We start from the raw sequence: 25,039 nt of genomic DNA, 5'->3' as shown, positions 1-25,039 counted from the left end.
CTACACAGTGCATATACTGGTATGTACAAGATGGGCCTTATCATTATGATGTTAGCCGTTGGTATGTAATGCAATTTTGCCATCACCATCTTTTACAAAAGAGAGTGAGGGGTGGATCTGACTGAGGACATACGATCTATCAGTCAGGTAGCCAAGCTCTAAAAGATACTCTGCTTTATCGTCAGTTTTCCACGAAATAGGACCATAATTTACAAAATGAACATCATGCCTTATGGATGGAGACTTGTAGGTACTGATTTTGACCATAAACTCATTAAGAAAATGTTCACTGAAAGTAAGGTCATTTTCTCATGGACTCGAATACAAGTGGCCTTCTTTTTGCAACCAGAAGAGTCGCCCCCTGCTGACTGGTTCAGAAAAGACAGGTTAAAGGCACCAAATTCACTTTTTTACACTATGGCCACCTTCTATACACAGTCTATGCTATAAGCACAACATGTTAATCTAGCAGATATGCTATCAGTAAAGTTGCATTGTGGGTAATGTATGCACCAGAATTTCAGAAAATGTGTGAATAAAAACTACATCTCTGGTTCTGCTGCGATGATTTTTATACTTTTAAAAATCTGTCTTTTGACATACAGTAATATTAAAGCACTGCATTGCTGAAATAGTGAAGTACTTTTAAAAACTGAGTAACTTCAACTTCTCATCTAAAGGGCAACAAGCCAGCAAATGAGTGCATTCCCAAAATTTAATTGGCCATCTGTCTGTAAACACCGTTTCATTTGATTATTTTTCTATAGTTTGAAATCTCACCATTCTCTCAGAAGCGTTTCACCCTGTGAGGAGTAAATATGTGTAATGGAACACCTCCATCTGCTGGCTAAATAGAGCATGGCTGCATTTTTTATTTATTTATTTAAAAAAAAAATAATAGCATTACCTTTGCAGTACACATGCTTAAAAAGAAAAGGACATTTTAACATTTGAATGTTTGAGAAAACAAATATTTCTGGATATATTATTAACCAAAGATTATCCTGATGGCAATATGTTTTAACATGTGTTATTAAAGGCCTTGAAAACTCAGTATGTGTGACACAACATTTTCTGGCAACACTTTGGTTGAGTTTTCATGCCGAATCAAGCAGTGCGGAAGCATGCTTGATTCGGTGGGTGAGTTGAAAAGTGAACGATGCGTTATGTAATGCCAAAGAAGACAACGAGGAGTAAACACCAGAGCCTTGATCTCATGTTCATCTGTATTGATGTTAAGACTTTCATAATGAAACAAACTATCACTGTGATTGAAGGATCAACACAACAATGTGTCTTTAAAACATGATGCAAAAAGGGAAACCAAACAGTAGTAGAAGTGTTATATAAATTACAATCCTGTCACATTACAATCCTTGAAAGCAGCAATAACTGTCTACGATGACTCAGTATGTTCAACAGTAAAAATAAATACGAGAACAGCTGTAAGATTGAGGTTTTAAAAGAACCCTGCCTGGGTGTAGATCTGCCACCTCCAGCTACGTGATGGCGTTCACTGAGAGTTTGTGTGTGAGTTTTTGTATGCATATTTGTTGTTAACAGCACTTTGTAGTTTCAGGTTTATCAGGGTTTCAGTGCGAGAGGTTCAACCTCACAGCGTCCTCAATCAAAACGTCACAATTTCCACACACACGCACGCACACGCACACACACAGTAAGCCACTGTCATCAAAACTGTACATTCAATAAATTAACAATGCATTGTCTTTGTTAAGCAACCAGTGAAATGACTCTAGATTACATAATTACATTAGATTACAGGCAGAATGAACCGTTCACAAGACAAAATAACGGGGAGAGGGGAGCTGGTCGCGGGGCGGGGAAAAGGCTAAGGAGGGGGAGGGGTGTTTGGCGTTATAATGTACAGCACAAGGTTGGTAGGCAATAGTGATGACATCATCTACCCTTTGGCCTCGGATCGCCCCACGAGGAGCCTTGAGTCCCGTTAGAGGTTTAAGTTTTCTACACATAGATAGACTGGAGTCTCTCTGACGTTCTCTCTTCTTCATCTTTTCTCATCTTGAGCCCATCCCAAAACCCCCTCCTGACCCCCAACCCCATGGTCCGTGGTCCCCCCTGCCGGGGCCGTCTCTGATCTGAATGAGACTGGGCCGGTCCAGTTGAGTTTTGGCTTCGTGCAGGCATCAAGGCTTGTGTTTGAAATGGGCCTCCACTGCAGAGACAAACAAAATGAGGCACAGCAATGTAAATTTAATGTGTTTCTATGTAGTGTGGTTTCTGCTAATATACAGCTTTTGGGTGGCAGTGCTGATGCGTTTGCATAAAACATGCTTCGGGCTCGTGTTTTGTGTTGAGACTCAAGGTCTTTTTAAATTCAACACATATTCCCTGTTCCCAAACAGATCCCCAGGGTGCACCGCAGACTTTTCCAAGCGGCTTCTTTTCAGTCTGTTAGCAGCAGAAAGTCCTGTTGGCATATAGTGAAGTCTTTGTAGTCTTTGTTTGATGTAGTTCAGTTTTTCCCCCAAAATGTTCAACCCACTGGGTAAGACACCCCATAATGGTAAGAGCATCGTTCTGTCAGGCTGACAGAACAATCCCAAAACTGACTGCTATCATAAAATGCAACGTTTTTCTGATTAGAAATGAAACTAAACTTGTAATTTCATAAATCTGTTATTCCGTATCTTCACATTATTACATATATATAATAGGCCTTGAGCTTGTTTTCTTACATCATTTCAAGGTTTCCAATGAAAACATAGTAAAGAAAATCAAGGGTGATTTCTTTTACTGGCAATAGTTATTGAAAAAAACATAATATTATTGTAATATCTGCTCTGACCATTTTACTCTGATCCCTGTTGACAACAAAACTTCTGCCAAAAAGCTAGTTTCATGTATTTGAATACATCAGCAGTAGACAGGCTTGGTTCTGAACTGCAGGTTACATAACTTATAAGATATTTTTTGCTATATTTATGAGACTGTGACACCACGTTTTTTCTTTTAATCATGTTCAGAAATATATGTGTTTATTTTTCTTGATTTTTAAAAGATAAAGTATGTCTTGTTTTAATTTTATTGGTGGAAAATGACTGCAGACTTAAATCTGTGCATTTACTGTAAACACACATTGTAAACATTTTGTATTTACTCGTAATAAATATCCTGACAATTTTAAAAAGCCATATTTTTCATTATTTTTTATCTGCTTATGACCACTTAAATCCAAAGTTAGGTTAAGAGTAATAAAATTACAAACTGTAAATGAACCTTTCCATCATTCATACATTCAGACTAATGACCTGCATACTCCTGCGGCCTCATTGGTCGATTGATGACCCTCTGGAAAGCAGCTATCCAATCCCGTTGCTCGGCTTCGGTCTCACAGGCAAAGAGGAACTTCCTGTCCGGCGTGACGATGGTGATGCCGTGGTTCCAGTGGTAGCCCTGCGTGGACGGAGGCAACCCGGACAGGACGGTGTAGCTGTTCTCTTTACTGCCGATGAACACCTCGCCTCGGGCGTAGGCATCCTGGGAGACGGAAAGACAGACGGAAGACCCGTGAGCAAACTACGCGACCTACAAATCAAAAGGTCGGGACGACGCAGGTGTCTTCTTACCAGAGGGTCTTTAAAATACATGAGCCGCCTGTCATCCATAGTAAACCACCTCTTCTTGAAGCCCTCTGTGTGCTGTGGCAGAGCATGACAGGCAGGAAAATTAGCAAGAGAAATAACAAAAAAGGCAATCAGCGCACTGCAAATTGTATCAATTATCAGAACAGCTTGGCACATTTTCTGCAAGTACAAAAAATGTGACGACTGTTAATAATAACGATAATAGTCTGCATTTACATAGCGCCTTTAAAGGACCCGAGGATGGTTTACAGGTTCGGAAAGAGACAATAGCACAAGAACAAAAAATAATAGCGGCAAAGCTTGCCAGAGAGACGGCATTAACTGAGACCATAGCCCTCGGTGGAGTGGTGGGTTTTCACAAGTTTTTTTGAAAGTCACAATAGAGGCGGTGTTGCAGATCTTTGCCAGGAGACAACTACCACACTAAAGTCTCAAAATGTGTCAGGGATAGTGAGCAGATCTGTGTCTGAAAACCGTAGATTCAACAACTGAATAAGAATGGAGGAGGTCTGGTAGTGAGGGAATTCATAAGTCAGGAGGAGTATCTCGTATGAGATATGGAACTGCATTGGGAAACAGTGAAGGTGATGTGTATCCAGATCTTGGTGTGAGTGAGAACACTGGCAGTTAAGTGATGTACATACTGAAGCCTGCCCAGGGTTTAGCTAGGTTGCCCAGATGGTACTCTTTTGCAATAATCCACATGCGAAGTGATGAAGGAAGTCTGAGAGAGATGGTTGAACTCTGGAGATGTTTTTGAGATGTTAAAATAAAGGGATCCGTTGATGAACTCAACTGGAAAGAGACGGTGGACTTTTGGGAATAGGCAGATGGAGCAGTTGTCCCGGTGAAGAAGAAGATCTCCAACCTTTCTTTAATAAAGAGAGGCTAGTGTCTCTTAAAATTGCACCACATTAGCGCTTAAGTAGAATGCAGCTGGACTTCTTGTGGTTCCTTTGTGTACCTATCCCTAAAGAGGAGAGAGGGTCGATAACACCACTTATCAGATACTTATTATGCAGTCTTGAGATCCTTCTGCAGGCATTCACACCTACAGTCATGTGATTCTGGTTCAACAAAGAGTCTTAAGCCATGTGAGTTAGGTATGGGATTAAACACCAAGGACGCTCCTAAATGAGAGGTGAAATGTCTTCAAGTAGCAAAAAGAAGTCCAGTTTCCTTCTGTTAAAGCACTTAGCATTAACATTACCTGGTATATGTATCTATATGTTGGTCTTAACAATATGCAAACTATTTGGACAACTTAAATATATCTAGTACTTTGGAAATGATGAACAGGATAGAGAAAAAAAACATAGATCGCTTCTCTATTATTCTTTTTTTTCTTGTGTCAGTTTGGTTGGATTTAAGCTCATGACTAATGAAACTAATAATGGTCATATTTGTTTCCCTTCAGAGTGATGCTCACAAACCTTTGGGCCGGTTTTCTCCATGAAACCTTCCTTCATGAAGTTTCGGGTCAGTTTAGGCACCAGCTGGAGCCAAAAAAGACAAGAGAGAGTGATGTCAAAATAAAAGCACGCATGAAATATTTAAAATGACATTTGCTCAAGCGCGGACATTTGTAATGGACTTCAGGGTTATCGTGCAGTCGCTTGACTCCGAGACGGATGAGGTCTTTCTGTTTAAAAGCGTTGTGGTCAACTTGTGAAAGTCAGCTCTCTAACAATCAATAACAGGTATACAAAATGAATAACAGAGGTATGTACACACACTGAAAATTGTATATTTCCTGTTTCATGTTGCATTCTTGGTTTGGAAACACACCATGAACTCTATTAATCACATCATCCTCACCTCTTCATCACTTGCTCCAGGGAAAGCGACCTGCAGGTAGTGGAACCTGGCCGCCCTGATAGCGTTGAACCAGTCGACCATTTCCTGGAAAACAAACACTCTCTTTGACAAACGTGTCCTGCTGGACTTCACATACTACCTATTGCAGCATGTATTCTGGGATCTGAGTGAATAAAATGGATCTTTTTGATATTTTTTTTATATCTGATCCTAGTCATTGTTTATACACTTAGCATAGTTAAAAGTATCCGTGCTGTGTGGATGCTGCAGTGCTGTCGATAACTCCACCACAGAAGGAGAGTGACGGTGACACTGAATGAACCCGATGAACTCTTCCTGTCACAGCCTTCAGTAATATTTCTTAACCAGCAGGGGGGGCAGCGCTCCCTCTAACTCCATCCCTTTTTTTTCCCTCTCAGTCAACTGAATGGCTATTAATATCTGTCTGTTTCTTCTCTCTAATCTTCTCATTTTTGATTAAGTCTTTCTCTATTTCTATTTTAGTCACAAATTGCGGATGTGCAGCAGCATTGCGAGGCTCAGCAGTATAAAACCCACAGCGAGGGCACAGATACGCACTTAGAGGTTCAAAATCAGAGTGATGAAGGTTAAAATGGAAAATGAGGGCAGGCATTTATCTACAAGTTGCCTAGCTGTGATAGTACTGCTACAAATGAAATGATTTGAATATATTTTAGCTAAATTTGCCTCCTACGCGTACAGTTCGTCAGCTGAAAATGCAAAAAGCCAAAAATGTTCTCGAGAATTTCAGCAGTTCTTTCAAAGCAGCTCTGGAAATGAATAACTTGTTGGGAAATCTGTACGGCTATGCAACTATTATACCAATTGACTGTTATAAAACTGAAATGTATAAGTGACAACCTACTGTCGAACACTGTCTATACTGTGTGTATTGTTACTACCAGATTGCATATCCTTTCTGGGAAATGTCCAGGAAATTATGTGACCCATAAAATGAAGTCTGAAGCTGCAGTTCCTCCAATGGCCACAGACTTCAAAAGTGAGTCAATCCCCATGGGCGCCCATGGTAAAATGTCCAGCTTTAAATAAACATGTTTAAAATCTGGTACAAAAAGTTCTATACCTAAATTCCCCTGTTACTACAACTGCACTGAATTTATATATCTATATCACCCATTCAGATTATATTCAGGCTTAATATGTGCTGGATCAAACCGGAGCTTGTGGACGGCTACCAAAAGAAGCTAGTTGAAGTGAAAATGGCCAAAGGACATTTAACTATTTAAATATTGGCATTGCAGTGTGTATATTTGTGACCTAGCAGATTTCTAGCACACCTATAATAAATCTGTTAAAGCACCAAAAATGCTGTTTCAATCATTCCATCATAAAAATGTAGTTACAGGAGTCTTTGGAAACGCAGGATCGCAATGCTACACATGACCTTTACAAGTGTACGTACACCTCTGTTCAGAACTGTACAGTCAATGGTTTGAAATTAAAAGACGTCTACACGGTTTAAGTGCTGCAATTTGAAAACTAATAGAAACTGCAGCAATCTCAGGTTGTCTTTTTTAGCCTCCTGATTTTTGAACACTTCTTACTAATGTCAGAATATAGACATTGTAAAAAGTCATCACATGGCCCTCCCAGAGTCAAAACAAGACAGAATGCGTCACTACCCAAACACTTTCTGGACGTATCTTTTCAAGCTTCTTGGTGTATACAAAATTAGAAGGGAAAATTAATTATTAAGCGACATATCCATGGTTGCACACTACATTGCTAATTCTGTACTATTGCACTGTACTACTGTAATCTAAGAGCTGACATGGAGTAGATTACAAGCCTGTCACTGCAAGACAGAAAATAATTAAGAGTTACTTGTGCAGAAATACAATTAATAAGCGTGTGACAGTGTACCTTAGCATCACTGTGGTAGACAAAGATGTTCCTTGTGCTGTTGTCTTTTAGGTAGGTGATCTGCAGGCCGCAGGGATTGCCGATCTTAGCGGGCTGGAAGGTGGCATTGAGGGTTTCAATTTTCATCACTGCCTTGGGATCCCTGGCCTTAATGGAGGCAGACATAAAACAACAAACGGAACACTGTAAAAGTCTCATATTCCTGAGTGTTTTGGTGCTTTTACCGAAGTGAAATTTTGCCTCTGTAAACACCCACTAAAATCGACTGTATCATCTTGCTTACATCCTGCTTGTTGAAGTATTTCAGCGCTCCCTCCCTCTCCGAGAGGACGAACTTTCGGCTGAGAAACTGACCGTTGTCTCGTCCTCGTTTCCATAGAAACCCCTCTCGGTACCCTGGGCAGAGAGAGAGAGAGAGAGAGAGAAAAAAAAAAAAGAGTGTGTGTGGTTGGGAGGCTGGTACCAAACACCCTTGAGAGGAGACAGGAGATCAAACAGAGGAGACATTTACAACAGTAAATGGTGAGATGTTGTAACTGGTTAGTGTAAGACGATACTTCAGTTAGGCTGGAATCAAAGATCGTTTGAAATCTCATTTATATGAGGAGGCAGAAAAAGGAGGTTGGGTGTGAGAGAACAAGAAGCAGAGCAAGGAGAAAACAAACAGGACAGAAGAATTTAGCAGGAAATGCAGCATGAGTCAGCACCAAGAGAGATTTTTTATTGTTTCTGTACATAGAACATCCTTTTCCATGTTAATGACATGCTGCTCTATTTATAGCCTGTAATGTCTTCTTCTGGTTCTTTGGCCTATTTCAGTAAATCTCTCTGCCCACACTGCCTCCTTTTCTCTCTTTTATTTTCTATTTCTGCTACACTGTGAAGTGTTTTTTTTTTTTTTGTCTAATCTGGATCTATTTCTGTGGCTTGAATGGGAGGAAGATGTCTAAGCATAATCAGGTAGCGCATCAAACAAGTGACTAATTTACATTCCAGCAATGTGCCTGATGCTGAGTGTTTTATAATGAGCGCTAATTGTGAAATAAACTACAATCTTTACACTGAAAGTTACAAATGAGTGTAAATGGGGCAAATGTGCCATGAATGATTATATAGTGCAGTGTAAAAGGAAAGGAAGTATTAAGTTATTAAGAAAGATTCCTCTCATGCATCTGGGGAGACGACTTTAGTAAAAGGATCTGTGAGGCTTCACCTGCACTGGTATCTACATTAATCACACAGGTAGCTTTATCTGCCAAGTTTTTAAGATGCTCGTTTCTGAAATGTCTACCTCCATTGCGATGCAATGGAGATGAACTGAAATTTGTGCATCTTCAAAGCACTGAAAATGGCATTTTAAAGTATCTACAGCAACATCTCCATATCCACACAGCTCACTGTCAACAGTTTTCTTAGGATCTAAAACTGTTCCCTGTAAGGTCTGAAGATTATTTATCCAGTGACTGGGGTATTATTTCTGTAAATAAACACTGGCATTGAAACTAAACAACATAGAACTTTCCAGTGCTACTAGCATACAAGCTAAATTATATTTACCTGCATGATACTAGGTGGAGGCATAAATCTCAAAGACACACATCTTACAATCTGGACAAATAAAACCAACACAATTGTACCTACAAGGCTAATTACCAGCACTCTGCTAGACGTAGGCATAGACAGTATATAAATGATGGAGGTCATGACTGTCATGTGGTTTGTTGACTGACGACTCGAATTTGGCATGTGGTTGTCGCTACCTTGGTCTTTTGAAAGCAAACACAACGAGTGAGACGCACATCTGACTGATAACTGGAGAACTACACACAGAAGATAGCCCTGAACAATATCGTCTATTTTATTTTAAATGGGACCATAATTAACAAAATAAGCATCATGCTGCACTAGAGGAGGCTTGAAACTGGCAATTGAGATCATAAATGTATTAAGAAAATGTTTACTCAGGTAATAGATCAAGTTATTAGTAGGGTCACTATCATTATCAAGACTTCTATACAACATAAAGTCTTTTTGCAACCAGAGGAGTCGCCCCCTGCTGGCTGTTAAGAAGAACGCAGGTGTAAAGCACTTCGACATTCGCGTCCTTTTTCTGTTCCGAAGACTGCGTCCATCTGATATGTACAGTGTTTACGGGCATGAGTTAGAAGATGTAGAGCATTTTTGGGTGAACCCACCCTTTAATTGAATACTATAGCTGTGTTTTTTCTTTATTTACTATTTTTGGTCACTTGATAGTAGCAATACAAGCTACAGACATAGAAATAGTGTGCTAGCAAAGGTGCTACTGAGGGAAATATGTCTCTTCAGCTGCTAAATGTGCCACCATGTTCATCAGCTAGTTGCTAACTCTGTCGGCTGTTTGGTGTTAAACAGGTAAACAGGTATCCCAACTCTTTTCCTAAAAACAGATGATTGCACCTGCTGGAAGAAGGGTAAAGGAGTAATGAGAGTGAACTACAGCGATAAATTTAGGGGTATAAACAAAATAATAAGAAAATATATGCTAAAAAGTGAAGGGGAACTGCAGAGTCGTGTGATAATTCTCTGTGAACTTGTCGCTGATAGACCCTGTTAACGTTGTACTTAGTCATCTCATCCATTGTTGACATAAAAACACTTTCTAGAGCAGCTTTAAAGTAAAATTCTGTTTGAACAGTGCTGATCCACACAAAGCGTGACAGAAAACACTGAGCTCCGTGACATATTAGTCATAACCTTATCTGCTTCCATCATTGTGGACAACCTCAGAAGTCCTCGGCTACTTCTTGAAACTTCAATCTGAAAATAAAAAATCTTCAAATTTCATCAGTAACGGGTAAACACTGTAAGGCCAAAATGAACAACCTTGTGCTCAGTGAGGAAGAGATTTAAAAAACTCCAGCAAAAAACCTCATTTTTATTGCCTAATAAAAACAATAAATTAGAGAGCAAATAACAACCTTGTAACAATGAGTCAGTGACCCTGATGTTATCAAACCTTCTAAAAATTCTTACTGCTGCTCTTCCACATTTGATGCAACAGAACAAAAGCACAAGAAATTCTGCAACAAATTTATTCTCTGTGATACCAGGCAGCTGCTGCTGGTAACCTTTGAACCCTAACCTTTGAAAAAGGGTTGCATTTTTTGAAACCGATATGGCCTTCACCCACTACAGGGTCCTGCAGGGCAGAGGTGGCTACAGAACTTTAAAAGCCAAAACTTTTCCACATAATGCAAAGAATTTTCCTTGTATCAGGATTCAAACCTTCACTTTCCTCATTTTCATATTCGCTCACCATTTCTGTACTCTGCTGCTCTTTTTTCCATGTCTTTTATTTACTGCTATTGATTAGCGCCCCTCCATCTTTTCATTCTCTGCGCTCACTCTGCTCCGTCTGCGTATGTCTCTCTTTGTGTCTGTGACTTTCTGACACGAAGCGTTCACCTACACCGGCATTACCTCATCGATCGATAGCCCTCCTTGTCCCCACCCTCGCCTCCTTCCCTGACACTCTTTTTCTTCCTCCTATCTTTTGCATATTGGATCAATGTTGGCCGCTGTGGAGGCCAGGTTACTGCCTATAGTCACTCTCAGCCACCCACCACACACACACACACACACACACACACACACAGTGTAATAATATGAGTCATGCTGTCATCTCTGTTTGCGCATTCATGTTCTCTTCATGACTTGTTCTGCATGACGTGCATATGTGTGTGTGTGGGTCGGTATTACTCATGTTGTGGGGACCTCAGTTGTCCATATGGGGACACAATTTTTTTTAAAAGATGAAGACAGGTTTTAGGCAAGTAGTAGTTGTAGTTAGGATTGGAGTATGTCTCAGGGGACTGGATGTAAGTCAATGTCATGTCCTCCGACGTTGTGAAAATACTACTGAATGTGTGTGTTTGCGTGTGCAAGGTTCTCCTCTGTAACAACAAATGGATGAGGTCACTGTAAGCCAATCAGAGAGCACCATCTTCAACGAGATGTGAAATGTATACCAGTAGACACACTCATACATGGCCCTAGCACACACTGATACCAAACTCACAGTCTCTACACACACACACACACACACAAAACCAACCAAATGCACTCACTGTTTTAGCAGCAGTTCCACTCTCCAGCAGTGACAATTACAATGTCATTGCCTAAATATGCTTTTAACTGCAAACATATACACAAGCACTTAGGAGGAGGAGGAGGATGAAAATGAATGTTTGAAAGTCGTCAGTGGATGTTTCAGGGTAATTGAATTCCTGCTACAAGCATCCACTGAGAAATGTTTGTCCAGGGATTTTTCAAGGTTCTGCTTATTGAAGGGTAAACAATGCAAGCCTAGCACGAAAACAGACCAAACACTTAGGCTTTTTTNACAGGATAGAGAAAAAAAACATAGATCGCTTCTCTATTATTCTTTTTTTTCTTGTGTCAGTTTGGTTGGATTTAAGCTCATGACTAATGAAACTAATAATGGTCATATTTGTTTCCCTTCAGAGTGATGCTCACAAACCTTTGGGCCGGTTTTCTCCATGAAACCTTCCTTCATGAAGTTTCGGGTCAGTTTAGGCACCAGCTGGAGCCAAAAAAGACAAGAGAGAGTGATGTCAAAATAAAAGCACGCATGAAATATTTAAAATGACACTTGCTCAAGCACGGACATTTGTAATGGACTTCAGGGTTATCGTGCAGTCGCTTGACTCCGAGACGGATGAGGTCTTTCTGTTTAAAAGCGTTGTGGTCAACTTGTGAAAGTCAGCTCTCTAACAATCAATAACAGGTATACAAAATGAATAACAGAGGTATGTACACACACTGAAAATTGTATATTTCCTGTTTCATGTTGCATTCTTGGTTTGGAAACACACCATGAACTCTATTAATCACATCATCCTCACCTCTTCATCACTTGCTCCAGGGAAAGCGACCTGCAGGTAGTGGAACCTGGCCGCCCTGATAGCGTTGAACCAGTCGACCATTTCCTGGAAAACAAACACTCTCTTTGACAAACGTGTCCTGCTGGACTTCACATACTACCTATTGCAGCATGTATTCTGGGATCTGAGTGAATAAAATGGATCTTTTTGATATTTTTTTTATATCTGATCCTAGTCATTGTTTATACACTTAGCATAGTTAAAAGTATCCGTGCTGTGTGGATGCTGCAGTGCTGTCGATAACTCCACCACAGAAGGAGAGTGACGGTGACACCGAATGAACCCGATGAACTCTTCCTGTCACAGCCTTCAGTAATATTTCTTAACCAGCAGGGGGGGCAGCGCTCCCTCTAACTCCATCCCTTTTTTTTCCCTCTCAGTCAACTGAATGGCTATTAATATCTGTCTGTTTCTTCTCTCTAATCTTCTCATTTTTGATTAAGTCTTTCTCTATTTCTATTTTAGTCACAAATTGCGGATGTGCAGCAGCATTGCGAGGCTCAGCAGTATAAAACCCACAGCGAGGGCACAGATACGCACTTAGAGGTTCAAAATCAGAGTGATGAAGGTTAAAATGGAAAATGAGGGCAGGCATTTATCTACAAGTTGCCTAGCTGTGATAGTACTGCTACAAATGAAATGATTTGAATATATTTTAGCTAAATTTGCCTCCTACGCGTACAGTTCGTCAGCTGAAAATGCAAAAAGCCAAAAATGTTCTCGAGAATTTCAGCAGTTCTTTCAAAGCAGCTCTGGAAATGAATAACTTGTTGGGAAATCTGTACAGCTATGCAACTATTACACCAATTCACTGTTATGAAACTGAAATGTATAAGTGACAACCTACTGTCGAACACTGTCTATACTGTGTGTATTGTTACTACCAGATTGCATATCCTTTCTGGGAAATGTCCAGGAAATTATGTGACCCATAAAATGAAGTCTGAAGCTGCAGTTCCTCCAATGGCCACAGACTTCAAAAGTGAGTCAATCCCCATGGGCGCCCATGGTAAAATGTCCAGCTTTAAATAAACATGTTTAAAATCTGGTACAAAAAGTTCTATACCTAAATTCCCCTGTTACTACAACTGCACTGAATTTATATATCTATATCACCCATTCAGATTATATTCAGGCTTAATATGTGCTGGGTCAAACAGGAAGCTTGTGGACAGCTACCAAAAGAACCTAGTTGAGGTGAAAATGGCCAAAGGACATTTAACTATTTAAATATTGGCATTGCAGTGTGTATATTTGTGACCTAGCAGATTTCTAGCACACCTATAATAAATCTGTTAAAGCACCAAAAATGCTGTTTCAATCATTCCATCATAAAAATGTAGTTACAGGAGTCTTTGGAAACGCAGGATCGCAATGCTACACATGACCTTTACAAGTGTACGTACACCTCTGTTCAGAACTGTACAGTCAATGGTTTGAAATTAAAAGACGTCTACACGGTTTAAGTGCTGCAATTTGAAAACTAATAGAAACTGCAGCAATCTCAGGTTGTCTTTTTTAGCCTCCTGATTTTTGAACACTTCTTACTAATGTCAGAATATAGACATTGTAAAAAGTCATCACATGGCCCTCCCAGAGTCAAAACAAGACAGAATGCGTCACTACCCAAACACTTTCTGGACGTATCTTTTCAAGCTTCTTGGTGTATACAAAATTAGAAGGGAAAATTAATTATTAAGCGACATATCCATGGTTGCACACTACATTGCTAATTCTGTACTATTGCACTGTACTACTGTAATCTAAGAGCTGACATGGAGTAGATTACAAGCCTGTCACTGCAAGACAGAAAATAATTAAGAGTTACTTGTGCAGAAATACAATTAATAAGCGTGTGACAGTGTACCTTAGCATCACTGTGGTAGACAAAGATGTTCCTTGTGCTGTTGTCTTTTAGGTAGGTGATCTGCAGGCCGCAGGGATTGCCGATCTTAGCGGGCTGGAAGGTGGCATTGAGGGTTTCAATTTTCATCACTGCCTTGGGATCCCTGGCCTTAATGGAGGCAGACATAAAACAACAAACGGAACACTGTAAAAGTCTCATATTCCTGAGTGTTTTGGTGCTTTTACCGAAGTGAAATTTTGCCTCTGTAAACACCCACTAAAATCGACTGTATCATCTTGCTTACATCCTGCTTGTTGAAGTATTTCAGCGCTCCCTCCCTCTCCGAGAGGACGAACTTTCGGCTGAGAAACTGACCGTTGTCTCGTCCTCGTTTCCATAGAAACCCCTCTCGGTACCCTGGGCAGAGAGAGAGAGAGAGAGAGAGAAAAAAAAAAAAGAGTGTGTGTGGTTGGGAGGCTGGTACCAAACACCCTTGAGAGGAGACAGGAGATCAAACAGAGGAGACATTTACAACAGTAAATGGTGAGATGTTGTAACTGGTTAGTGTAAGACGATACTTCAGTTAGGCTGGAATCAAAGATCGTTTGAAATCTCATTTATATGAGGAGGCAGAAAAAGGAGGTTGGGTGTGAGAGAACAAGAAGCAGAGCAAGGAGAAAACAAACAGGACAGAAGAATTTAGCAGGAAATGCAGCATGAGTCAGCACCAAGAGAGATTTTTTATTGTTTCTGTACATAGAACATCCTTTTCCATGTTAATGACATGCTGCTCTATTTATAGCCTGTAATGTCTTCTTCTGGTTCTTTGGCCTATTTCAGTAAATCTCTCTGCCCACACTGCCTCCTTTTCTCTCTTTTATTTTCTATTTCTGCTACACTGTGAAGTGTTTTTTTTTTTTTTGTCTAATCTGGATCTATTTCTGTGGCTTGAATGGGAGGAAGATGTCTAAGCATAATCAGGTAGCGCATCAAACAAGTGACTAATTTACATTCCAGCAATGTGCCTGATGCTGAGTGTTTTATAATGAGCGCTAATTGTGAAATAAACTACAATCTTTACACTGAAAGTTACAAATGAGTGTAAATGGGGCAAATGTGCCATGAATGATTATATAGTGCAGTGTAAAAGGAAAGGAAGTATTAAGTTATTAAGAAAGATTCCTCTCATGCATCTGGGGAGACGACTTTAGTAAAAGGATCTGTGAGGCTTCACCTGCACTGGTATCTACATTAATCACACAGGTAGCTTTATCTGCCAAGTTTTTAAGATGCTCGTTTCTGAAATGTCTACCTCCATTGCGATGCAATGGAGATGAACTGAAATTTGTGCATCTTCAAAGCACTGAAAATGGCATTTTAAAGTATCTACAGCAACATCTCCATATCCACACAGCTCACTGTCAACAGTTTTCTTAGGATCTAAAACTGTTCCCTGTAAGGTCTGAAGATTATTTATCCAGTGACTGGGGTATTATTTCTGTAAATAAACACTGGCATTGAAACTAAACAACATAGAACTTTCCAGTGCTACTAGCATACAAGCTAAATTATATTTACCTGCATGATACTAGGTGGAGGCATAAATCTCAAAGACACACATCTTACAATCTGGACAAATAAAACCAACACAATTGTACCTACAAGGCTAATTACCAGCACTCTGCTAGACGTAGGCATAGACAGTATATAAATGATGGAGGTCATGACTGTCATGTGGTTTGTTGACTGACGACTCGAATTTGGCATGTGGTTGTCGCTACCTTGGTCTTTTGAAAGCAAACACAACGAGTGAGACGCACATCTGACTGATAACTGGAGAACTACACACAGAAGATAGCCCTGAACAATATCGTCTATTTTATTTTAAATGGGACCATAATTAACAAAATAAGCATCATGCTGCACTAGAGGAGGCTTGAAACTGGCAATTGAGATCATAAATGTATTAAGAAAATGTTTACTCAGGTAATAGATCAAGTTATTAGTAGGGTCACTATCATTATCAAGACTTCTATACAACATAAAGTCTTTTTGCAACCAGAGGAGTCGCCCCCTGCTGGCTGTTAAGAAGAACGCAGGTGTAAAGCACTTCGACATTCGCGTCCTTTTTCTGTTCCGAAGACTGCGTCCATCTGATATGTACAGTGTTTACGGGCATGAGTTAGAAGATGTAGAGCATTTTTGGGTGAACCCACCCTTTAATTGAATACTATAGCTGTGTTTTTTCTTTATTTACTATTTTTGGTCACTTGATAGTAGCAATACAAGCTACAGACATAGAAATAGTGTGCTAGCAAAGGTGCTACTGAGGGAAATATGTCTCTTCAGCTGCTAAATGTGCCACCATGTTCATCAGCTAGTTGCTAACTCTGTCGGCTGTTTGGTGTTAAACAGGTAAACAGGTATCCCAACTCTTTTCCTAAAAACAGATGATTGCACCTGCTGGAAGAAGGGTAAAGGAGTAATGAGAGTGAACTACAGCGATAAATTTAGGGGTATAAACAAAATAATAAGAAAATATATGCTAAAAAGTGAAGGGGAACTGCAGAGTCGTGTGATAATTCTCTGTGAACTTGTCGCTGATAGACCCTGTTAACGTTGTACTTAGTCATCTCATCCATTGTTGACATAAAAACACTTTCTAGAGCAGCTTTAAAGTAAAATTCTGTTTGAACAGTGCTGATCCACACAAAGCGTGACAGAAAACACTGAGCTCCGTGACATATTAGTCATAACCTTATCCGCTTCCATCATTGTGGACGATCTTTGAAGTCCTCGGCTACTTTTTGAAACTTCAATCTGAAAATAAAAAATCTTCAAATTTCATCAGTAACGGGTAAACACTGTAAGGCCAAAATGAACAACCTTGTGCTCAGTGAGGAAGAGATTTAAAAAACTCCAGCAAAAAACCTCATTTTTATTGCCTAATAAAAACAATAAATTAGAGAGCAAATAACAACCTTGTAACAATGAGTCAGTGACCCTGATGTTATCAAACCTTCTAAAAATTCTTACTGCTGCTCTTCCACATTTGATGCAACAGAACAAAAGCACAAGAAATTCTGCAACAAATTTATTCTCTGTGATACCAGGCAGCTGTTGCTGGTAACCTTTGAACCCTAACCTTTGAAAAAGGGTTGCATTTTTTGAAACCGATATGGCCTTCACCCACTACAGGGTCCTGCAGGGCAGAGGTGGCTACAGAACTTTAAAAGCCAAAACTTTTCCACATAATGCAAAGAATTTTCCTTGTATCAGGATTCAAACCTTCACTTTCCTCATTTTCATATTCGCTCACCATTTCTGTACTCTGCTGCTCTTTTTTTTCCGTGTCCTTTATTTACTGCTATTGATTAGCGCCCCTCCATCTTTTCATTCTCTGCGCTCACTCTGCTCCGTCTGCGTATGTCTCTCTTTGTGTCTGTGACTTTCTGACACGAAGCGTTCACCTACACCGGCATTACCTCATCGATCGATAGCCCTCCTTGTCCCCACCCTCGCCTCCTTCCCTGACACTCTTTTTCTTCCTCCTATCTTTTGCATATTGGATCAATGTTGGCCGCTGTGGAGGCCAGGTTACTGCCTATAGTCACTCTCAGCCACCCACCACACACACACACACACACACACACACACACAGTGTAATAATATGAGTCATGCTGTCATCTCTGTTTGCGCATTCATGTTCTCTTCATGACTTGTTCTGCATGACGTGCATATGTGTGTGTGTGGGTCGGTATTACTCATGTTGTGGGGACCTCAGTTGTCCATATGGGGACACAATTTTTTTTAAAAGATGAAGACAGGTTTTAGGCAAGTAGTAGTTGTAGTTAGGATTGGAGTATGTCTCAGGGGACTGGATGTAAGTCAATGTCATGTCCTCCGACGTTGTGAAAATACTACTGAATGTGTGTGTTTGCGTGTGCAAGGTTCTCCACTGTAACAACAAATGGATGAGGTCACTGTAAGCCAATCAGAGAGCACCATCTTCAACGAGATGTGAAATGTATACCAGTAGACACACTCATACATGGCCCTAGCACACACTGATACCAAACTCACAGTCTCTACACACACACACACACACACAAAACCAACCAAATGCACTCACTGTTTTAGCAGCAGTTCCACTCTCCAGCAGTGACAATTACAATGTCATTGCCTAAATATGCTTTTAACTGCAAACATATACACAAGCACTTAGGAGGAGGAGGAGGATGAAAATGAATGTTTGAAAGTCGTCAGTGGATGTTTCAGGGTAATTGAATTCCTGCTACAAGCATCCACTGAGAAATGTTTGTCCAGGGATTTTTCAAGGTTCTGCTTATTGAAGGGTAAACAATGCAAGCCTAGCACGAAAACAGACCAAACACTTAGGCTTTTTTTTGTTTTTTGGAGGTTTTTTTTAGATGGAATAAATAAGCATATGAGTGTGCTTTTTGCACGCATTTACTGACAGGAGGGAAGTCAGCTATTTCCAGTTGTACTTGAAGATATTGGAAGAACAATTACATTTACACTTGGGGGTAGTTTAGATTCAGGGCACTTCCAGACAAGGTGCGACTGATATGTATCATGTGACAGTTTGACTTTCGATCAAAGCTGTCTATAGGCATAATTGGACAATTAGGGAAATACTCTTATTTGTTTTCTTGACAAGATGATATCACTCTCATATTAAACATGAAGATGGACTGGAAACCTGTCCAGGGTGTACCTTGCCTTTCGCCTTATGTCAGCTGGGATAGACGCCAGCCCCCCCCACGCCCCTACAGAGGATTAAGCAGTGTATAGATAATGGATGGATGGATTTAAATATGAAGCTCGCTCTGTGACATAATTAGTTTAGCTTAGCTGAAAACTGTAACACAAAGGAAACACCTAGCCTGGTTGTGGACTATTTGTCGACTGGACACAGTGATTTGGAGTCCTGCCATCACTGTGAGGTTACCAGGCAACCAGTCGAGGCTTGTACAGATAAAACAAACAGGATGTAATGTGCTGATTGCTGACCTGTAGATGCGTTGTTGGCTTTATCCAGAGGCAGGTTAGCTGTTCCCTCCTGTTTCCAGTCTTTATGCTACGATAAGCCACTTCTTTGGCAGCAGCGTCATATGATTCATTTCACATGAGGCTGGTATCAATCTTTTTATGTAACTCTTAGTCAAGCATGCAGTTCCCTAAAATGTAAAACTACTCCTTTCACGGGAAAGCTGAGACAAAACCAGTTAATACACAGGATATTATTAATAAATATTCAAGTTGCATGTCCATTAAAGGTCTGGCTGATGTTTTGTGTGTTGTTTATGGGATGACACCAGGTCAGAGGACTTGAGATTCAATTTAGCCTGGGTCCAGACTTTTAAATCCATCCACATCACCAAGTTAACTGATTCGTCTCGGTTGAAAAAACAATTGGTTCAATGAGCACCGTGGGAGGACAAACGACTACCCAAGTGTTGTCAAGCTGTGCGCTGGACCCAGTGAGGAGTGAAAACAACAGAAGAAGAAGGAGGAAGACGAGAAAGAACACTTTTAGGCTTGTTTGAGTTTGATATGATGCTCCTAACTGACACATTTATTTTACATAGACAGCATCTTTTTTCAATATCAGCCAACATTGTAGTTTGTTTTGATTTCAATTTGCTACACTTTAAAACCAGTATGTTGGGATGATTACACATGATTGTACATTTAGCGTACTGATTTGTAGTCCGCTTGGAGTCACTTGAAGGACACGCATAGTAGATTGGCGCCAATGGAGAAACTTACATCACGGGGACCCTAGTGGACTCTCACGTACTTGTGGCCACAAAAAGTACAATACTGGCAATAAAGTGACATACGATGCGGGTAAATACATTGGTTTCTATTGACTGGTAAGGCAAAACTGAATCCCCTCCCCTTCTGTTAGAGGCATGTCCAACTGAAGACAGAAACAGAGTGAAATGAGTTCACAATCCTGCCTGATATCAAGCAAGACTTTTGCTCTAAAGTCTAAAGTCAAGTTCGCTCCTCACAGAGCTGATTCTCAGGTAGGCAGAGCCCCACAGCAGTCTATCTGTAGTCTGAAGTCTATTCAAGTCCACAGCACTCGAATACTGGGACAGTATCAGCAGATTTCACAAGATACCTCCAGTCAGAAGAGGGACAAATTTAAATAAATCTGCTCAGTTGATGTTAGGGCAACGTGGAGACACACCTAAACCAATGAGGGCTTTCACAAGTAATAATAACACAAAGGTTTCCTTATCAGTATGCACGTACCTGCAGAGTAAGGCTCCTGCTTCTCGATAAATTCAAACTCGTTCCTCTCGTACTTGGCTCTGATCCACTGCTCTCTCAGCAGCCTGCAGACATGATGAAACACACAGTTGGCTTTTATGTGAATTGCACACTCATCAACTGCACTGATCTACACACACAAAACCATTTTTCTTTGTCAGTGAGATACCACACACTGGGACTTTCTGCTACACACAAATAATAGTCTAGTTTCACATCAATAAATTCAATTCTTTGTGTGCTTTTAGCGTGTTCCTTTGGTATGACCTCACAGAGATGAACCGGGGTGCTTCACAGTAATTGCTAAATGAGTGACAGTAAAAGGGGATTCTGGAACATTGTCATGTTTCTTAATATCATACATAGAAAAATGCTATATTCTGTGTACGTTTGAGGAAAGTTCACATCTTCAACCTTTTGGGCATTGATCCAATATGACAGTGTGTGTCCCTGCAGATTTGAAATATGTTACAGTACAGCAGATCATACTCTAACGTAGACTGCCATTATGTTAAAGACAACTATGACAAAATTGTATTTAAATCTGTGTGTGTTTCATCTGCATTTGTAAAATTTGTAGAAGTACAAATGTAGCTGTGTGACTGAACATCAACATAAATTGATGACAGTGCTGAAATGACTAGTCGATCATCAGAAAAACAGCAACTATTTTGATATCCAGTGAACCATTTGATTGTTTTTTATGCAAAAATAGTTTAAGTAAGAACTTGTCCCAGCTTCTCAAATGATGATATCTGTTGATTTTCTCAAGTACTGTTGATCATTAACTAAAACGTTTTCGGCTTGTTAGACACAGGAGAACATCATCTCATTGTCTGATGAGGTGCCATTGGCAATTTTCACACATTTGGACTAAACCTTGTGTTATGAATACAATATATTATAAAATGTGATTTAAAAAAAAAACATTTAAATAAATTTTTGATCAATCAATAAATTGTTTGTGATGGTAAATGTACAGTGTAGCTGGAGATTATATACAGCAGTTACACCAGAGAATTTGATTCATCAGATAATTTCTCCAACTAGTGTAAATGTAAGAATACGTCTCGGTCAGAACTACGTATTTGCTAACTGTCTGAGCCTTAGGTTTGTTCTGGCACAATATGTTTACTGCTTTTATTGTTTATCGTTGTTATTTTTTATGTTCATTGCTTTATATGTATGTTGTTTGTGTTGGTTTGTTTTGTACATTTGTCTTCAAATGTACAAAATAAATTAAATGACCTCTACAATTAGAGGCAAACAGTCCAATTTATCCCATGAGGCTCAAATCTGTTTTGATTATCTTGACTGTCTTCAACTTGTATGCATTTTGCTCAAAACTAAGCCAGTTAATTAAATGTTACTTGCTATCATCAATCATTCTGGACCCCTGATCTTGTATAAAAAAACTGATGCAGACCTTCAAGTAACAAATTATAAAACTCCTGCAATAGATCATTTATAGATAGATTAATAATAGACTTAATAGATTTAACAGATTAATAATTCATCCATTAAATTAATCTGTAGAATTACTGATAATGAAAACAACTGTTGGTGGCGGAGTGAATACAGATTGTCAGAAAGACTCAGGTGCAACTTTTGCAAGAAATTACAAACAACATTTGAGGATTAAATCTTCCAGTTGCATTTTGGAAGTGACGGATTTATTTATCGCTCTCCTTGTCTATTTAAGTATCGCAATAAACCCTTTTTGCAGTGAGTTTGATCAGATGAGTGCAAGTTAGCTAAGCACTTGGGCTGGCTTTGTTTAAAAGTAACAAACTATAATTACTAGCACCTCTAAAGCTTGCTAATTAACACTTTATATCTCCTTCGCTAAAACACTACAAGTTGTGGTATTATGAGCGCTATGTGACAGACTAATTCTTGCTGGCAAGAGTTCAGGACTGCTGAGCTAAAATAATCAGCTGCTATCTTCACCAAAACAGAGTTCTCCCAAAACTATTGCTTTAAATTCGCTGGTTGGTTCAGTAACGTACGGCATAGGCTATCTTTTTTAGAGTGTCATAATCTATTAAATGGCTTTTTTTCATTGTTGGGTATAAATGCTTTTGTTGACAGCAACAATGGAGATACAGACAGAAAATGTGGGGAAAGAGAAGCGGGTATGATTTGTTAAAGTACCATGAGCATAATGTACATTAAGCCACACAGCAACCCGTTAATAAAATGCTTTGTCATCATCTTTAGTTTTACAATGACAGTTAAAATTTTATACCTCTCGCTTTGAGGTTTGTTAATTAACCCTCACTGGACAGAATCACGGAACATCCCCTGATCTTAAACGCTACATATATGACACTGAAACATGACACATTATCACAGTCTTTTACCAAATCTGCATTTAAAGGAAGCAAAATCAATTTTAGACCTTTTTTTTTTCTTCTCTTCAGTGCGAGAAGAAACAAATGGCAACAGTCCGCTCATCACCATGCCAACAATCTCTCTCATCCTGTTTCCTTCTCTACCTCTCTCAACATTTCAGTGTCTACTTCAAGCTCCGGGCAGCTTTCATCCTCTTTTTTTTCCCCCCACACACACATCTCCCCCTATTATTTGCTTTTCTTCTGTGTCGACAAGAAGTATATCAACCGTGTTATCAGCGTCAAGAGGTAGAAATGTCTTACTCTTAGCAGAGATTTCTTTGAATGACACCCTCCACCGACATTGGATCTTAAACACTAAACCCTGTGGCTCTCGGGGGAGCGGAGTGTGTGAACACAACCAGACACCATGGCACCGACACTGAGAAAGACATTTCTCTTTCATCTGAGCTCTCTCTTACTCCTCCTAAGTTCTGGTTCTGGCTATTTTCATCAAATTCTGTGGGAGGCAGGCACAGGAGATAGATGGGACGACAAACCTAAAAAATGGTTAAGAAAATCAAGAGTGTTATCTCCTCAAAAAAAAAAAAAAACTTACTTTAAAAGCACACGTCGGTACAGTCTGTACTATACAGCAGCCTCCAGATATTATTCAAATGCAGTTTTACAGAGCTTTGATGATGTCAAAAAAATCTTAAGCTGGATTAATCCACTGTGATTCAACGTTTTAAAGCAGTAAAACATGAAATAGCCCAAGGTGGGGGGTGCCTGAGTTTTTTTATAGGCCTTTCTTAGCCACAAAGAGAAAGAGGAAGCGATGTCGAAGCGATATACACAGTCAGAGGTGTGAAACGGTATACAGTGTCTCGATTTCCAGTATCAATAACCACTGTAGTGTTTGCATCACTTTGACACTTAGCAGCACGTAGTGTTGCTGCATGTCACTTTCAGTTGTAGGTACGAGACTGTGGAGCTTAACAATGCCTGTTACTACAGAAAAACGGCTCTCAAGCAGCACTAATATATGATACACATTCTGTACAATTGTTTTTTGGTGCAGTCCCACTTTGTTTCGAGAAGTAACACACAACTGTTCCCAACTAAAAACTCCCCAGACACTATCTGTCTAACACCAAAAAAGAGACGGACACATTAGCTGATGAGCATAGCAGAATTTTACTTGTTAAACTTAAGACTTGGTGGATGCCCAAGACACAATACTATGTCTCTTAATGTTTGAATGTGTTTGTCATTTAGTGTTTGCAGCATATTTATGATCTCCGGTAATGGCTAGCCAGTTAGCTTCTGTTAGCTAGAGCAACTAAAAAGGACACACCACTTCTCTAAGTTGTTTCTATTTATATAGAGTAGGAAACAGCAGTGGAAATACAAGTGAACTCACAGTCACATTTGGTATTTAGTTCAGTGAAGGTTATATTGTATAGTGACACATACGCTGACATTTAAGTAATGCCGGTGTCATCATGGAAGGTCAGTCGGTTCAGAGCTGACTGACAAAATATTCAATAACCATACAAAAATAATATGGTTTAAAATGTAATATCACAATAAGGTAAATTTGGCACTTGTTTGATTTCACTATATTATCTTTAACACCACTTCGTACACCAAACATGTTTAGTGGTTAGCTAACAAGCTAGTAGGTTAAGCTAATTCAGTGGCATGCTTTTTTTTTCCCTCTCTTTTCGGAGAACAAACACAAACTGCATGTACAAACACAACATTAGGAGCAAGTTATATATATTTCACAATAATAATGATAGTCTCTCTAAGAATTTTTACCAAAGTTACAAAATAAAACAGAGGAGCCATAAAATTCTCATAATTTAAAAGACAGATTAAAACAAAATGCAACACAATGTTGGAGGAGGTAAAAATACTATTGAAATAAATAAAAAAAGAAGCAAAATCTGGAAAGACTGTGCAATAAAAGTATTTTTAATGTGGGGACTTAACAGAGGTCACCGACTGAGCCGACCTGATTTCCTCGGGCAGATACTTCCAGAGCCTTGGGGCCTTGACAAAAAAATGTTCTGTCCCCTTTAGTTTCTTAGCCTGGCCTCTGGAAAATACAAAGACCTCTGCCCGAGGATCTGAAAGTGCGCACTGATTTTATTTTTAGCAATATCTGTCACAAAAATTTCCCCTGGGGATTATTAAAAAGTCCATCTTATCTCATATTATGCGGGACTAAAAGGTCAGAAATACAGGAGGAAA

General features: G+C 39.6%; 1 protein-coding gene across 1 annotated transcript in view; it reads right to left on the bottom strand.

The window, feature by feature from the left end:
- Positions 1-1,207: 1,207 nt before the first annotated feature.
- Positions 1,208-25,039, bottom strand: part of LOC103373903 (arf-GAP with dual PH domain-containing protein 1) — a 46,576-nt gene continuing 22,744 nt past the window's right edge. Inside the window, exons 4-11 of the mRNA XM_008303910.1 lie at positions 20,430-20,512; positions 14,446-14,558; positions 14,163-14,309; positions 12,257-12,340; positions 11,872-11,934; positions 3,609-3,680; positions 3,291-3,519; positions 1,208-2,194 (exon numbers count right to left, since the gene is read on the bottom strand). Coding sequence (XP_008302132.1) covers positions 2,166-2,194; positions 3,291-3,519; positions 3,609-3,680; positions 11,872-11,934; positions 12,257-12,340; positions 14,163-14,309; positions 14,446-14,558; positions 20,430-20,512 — 820 coding nt within the window. The 3' untranslated portion in view covers positions 1,208-2,165. The remainder of the gene's footprint in view (positions 2,195-3,290; positions 3,520-3,608; positions 3,681-11,871; positions 11,935-12,256; positions 12,341-14,162; positions 14,310-14,445; positions 14,559-20,429; positions 20,513-25,039) is intronic.

The sequence above is a fragment of the Stegastes partitus genome, unplaced genomic scaffold, assembly GCF_000690725.1.
Source record: "Stegastes partitus isolate 25-593 unplaced genomic scaffold, Stegastes_partitus-1.0.2 Scaffold2096, whole genome shotgun sequence".
Classification (NCBI taxonomy): Eukaryota; Metazoa; Chordata; class Actinopteri; family Pomacentridae; genus Stegastes; species Stegastes partitus.
Note: the sequence above shows the minus strand (reverse complement) of the source record. Positions and strands in the feature narration are given on the sequence as shown.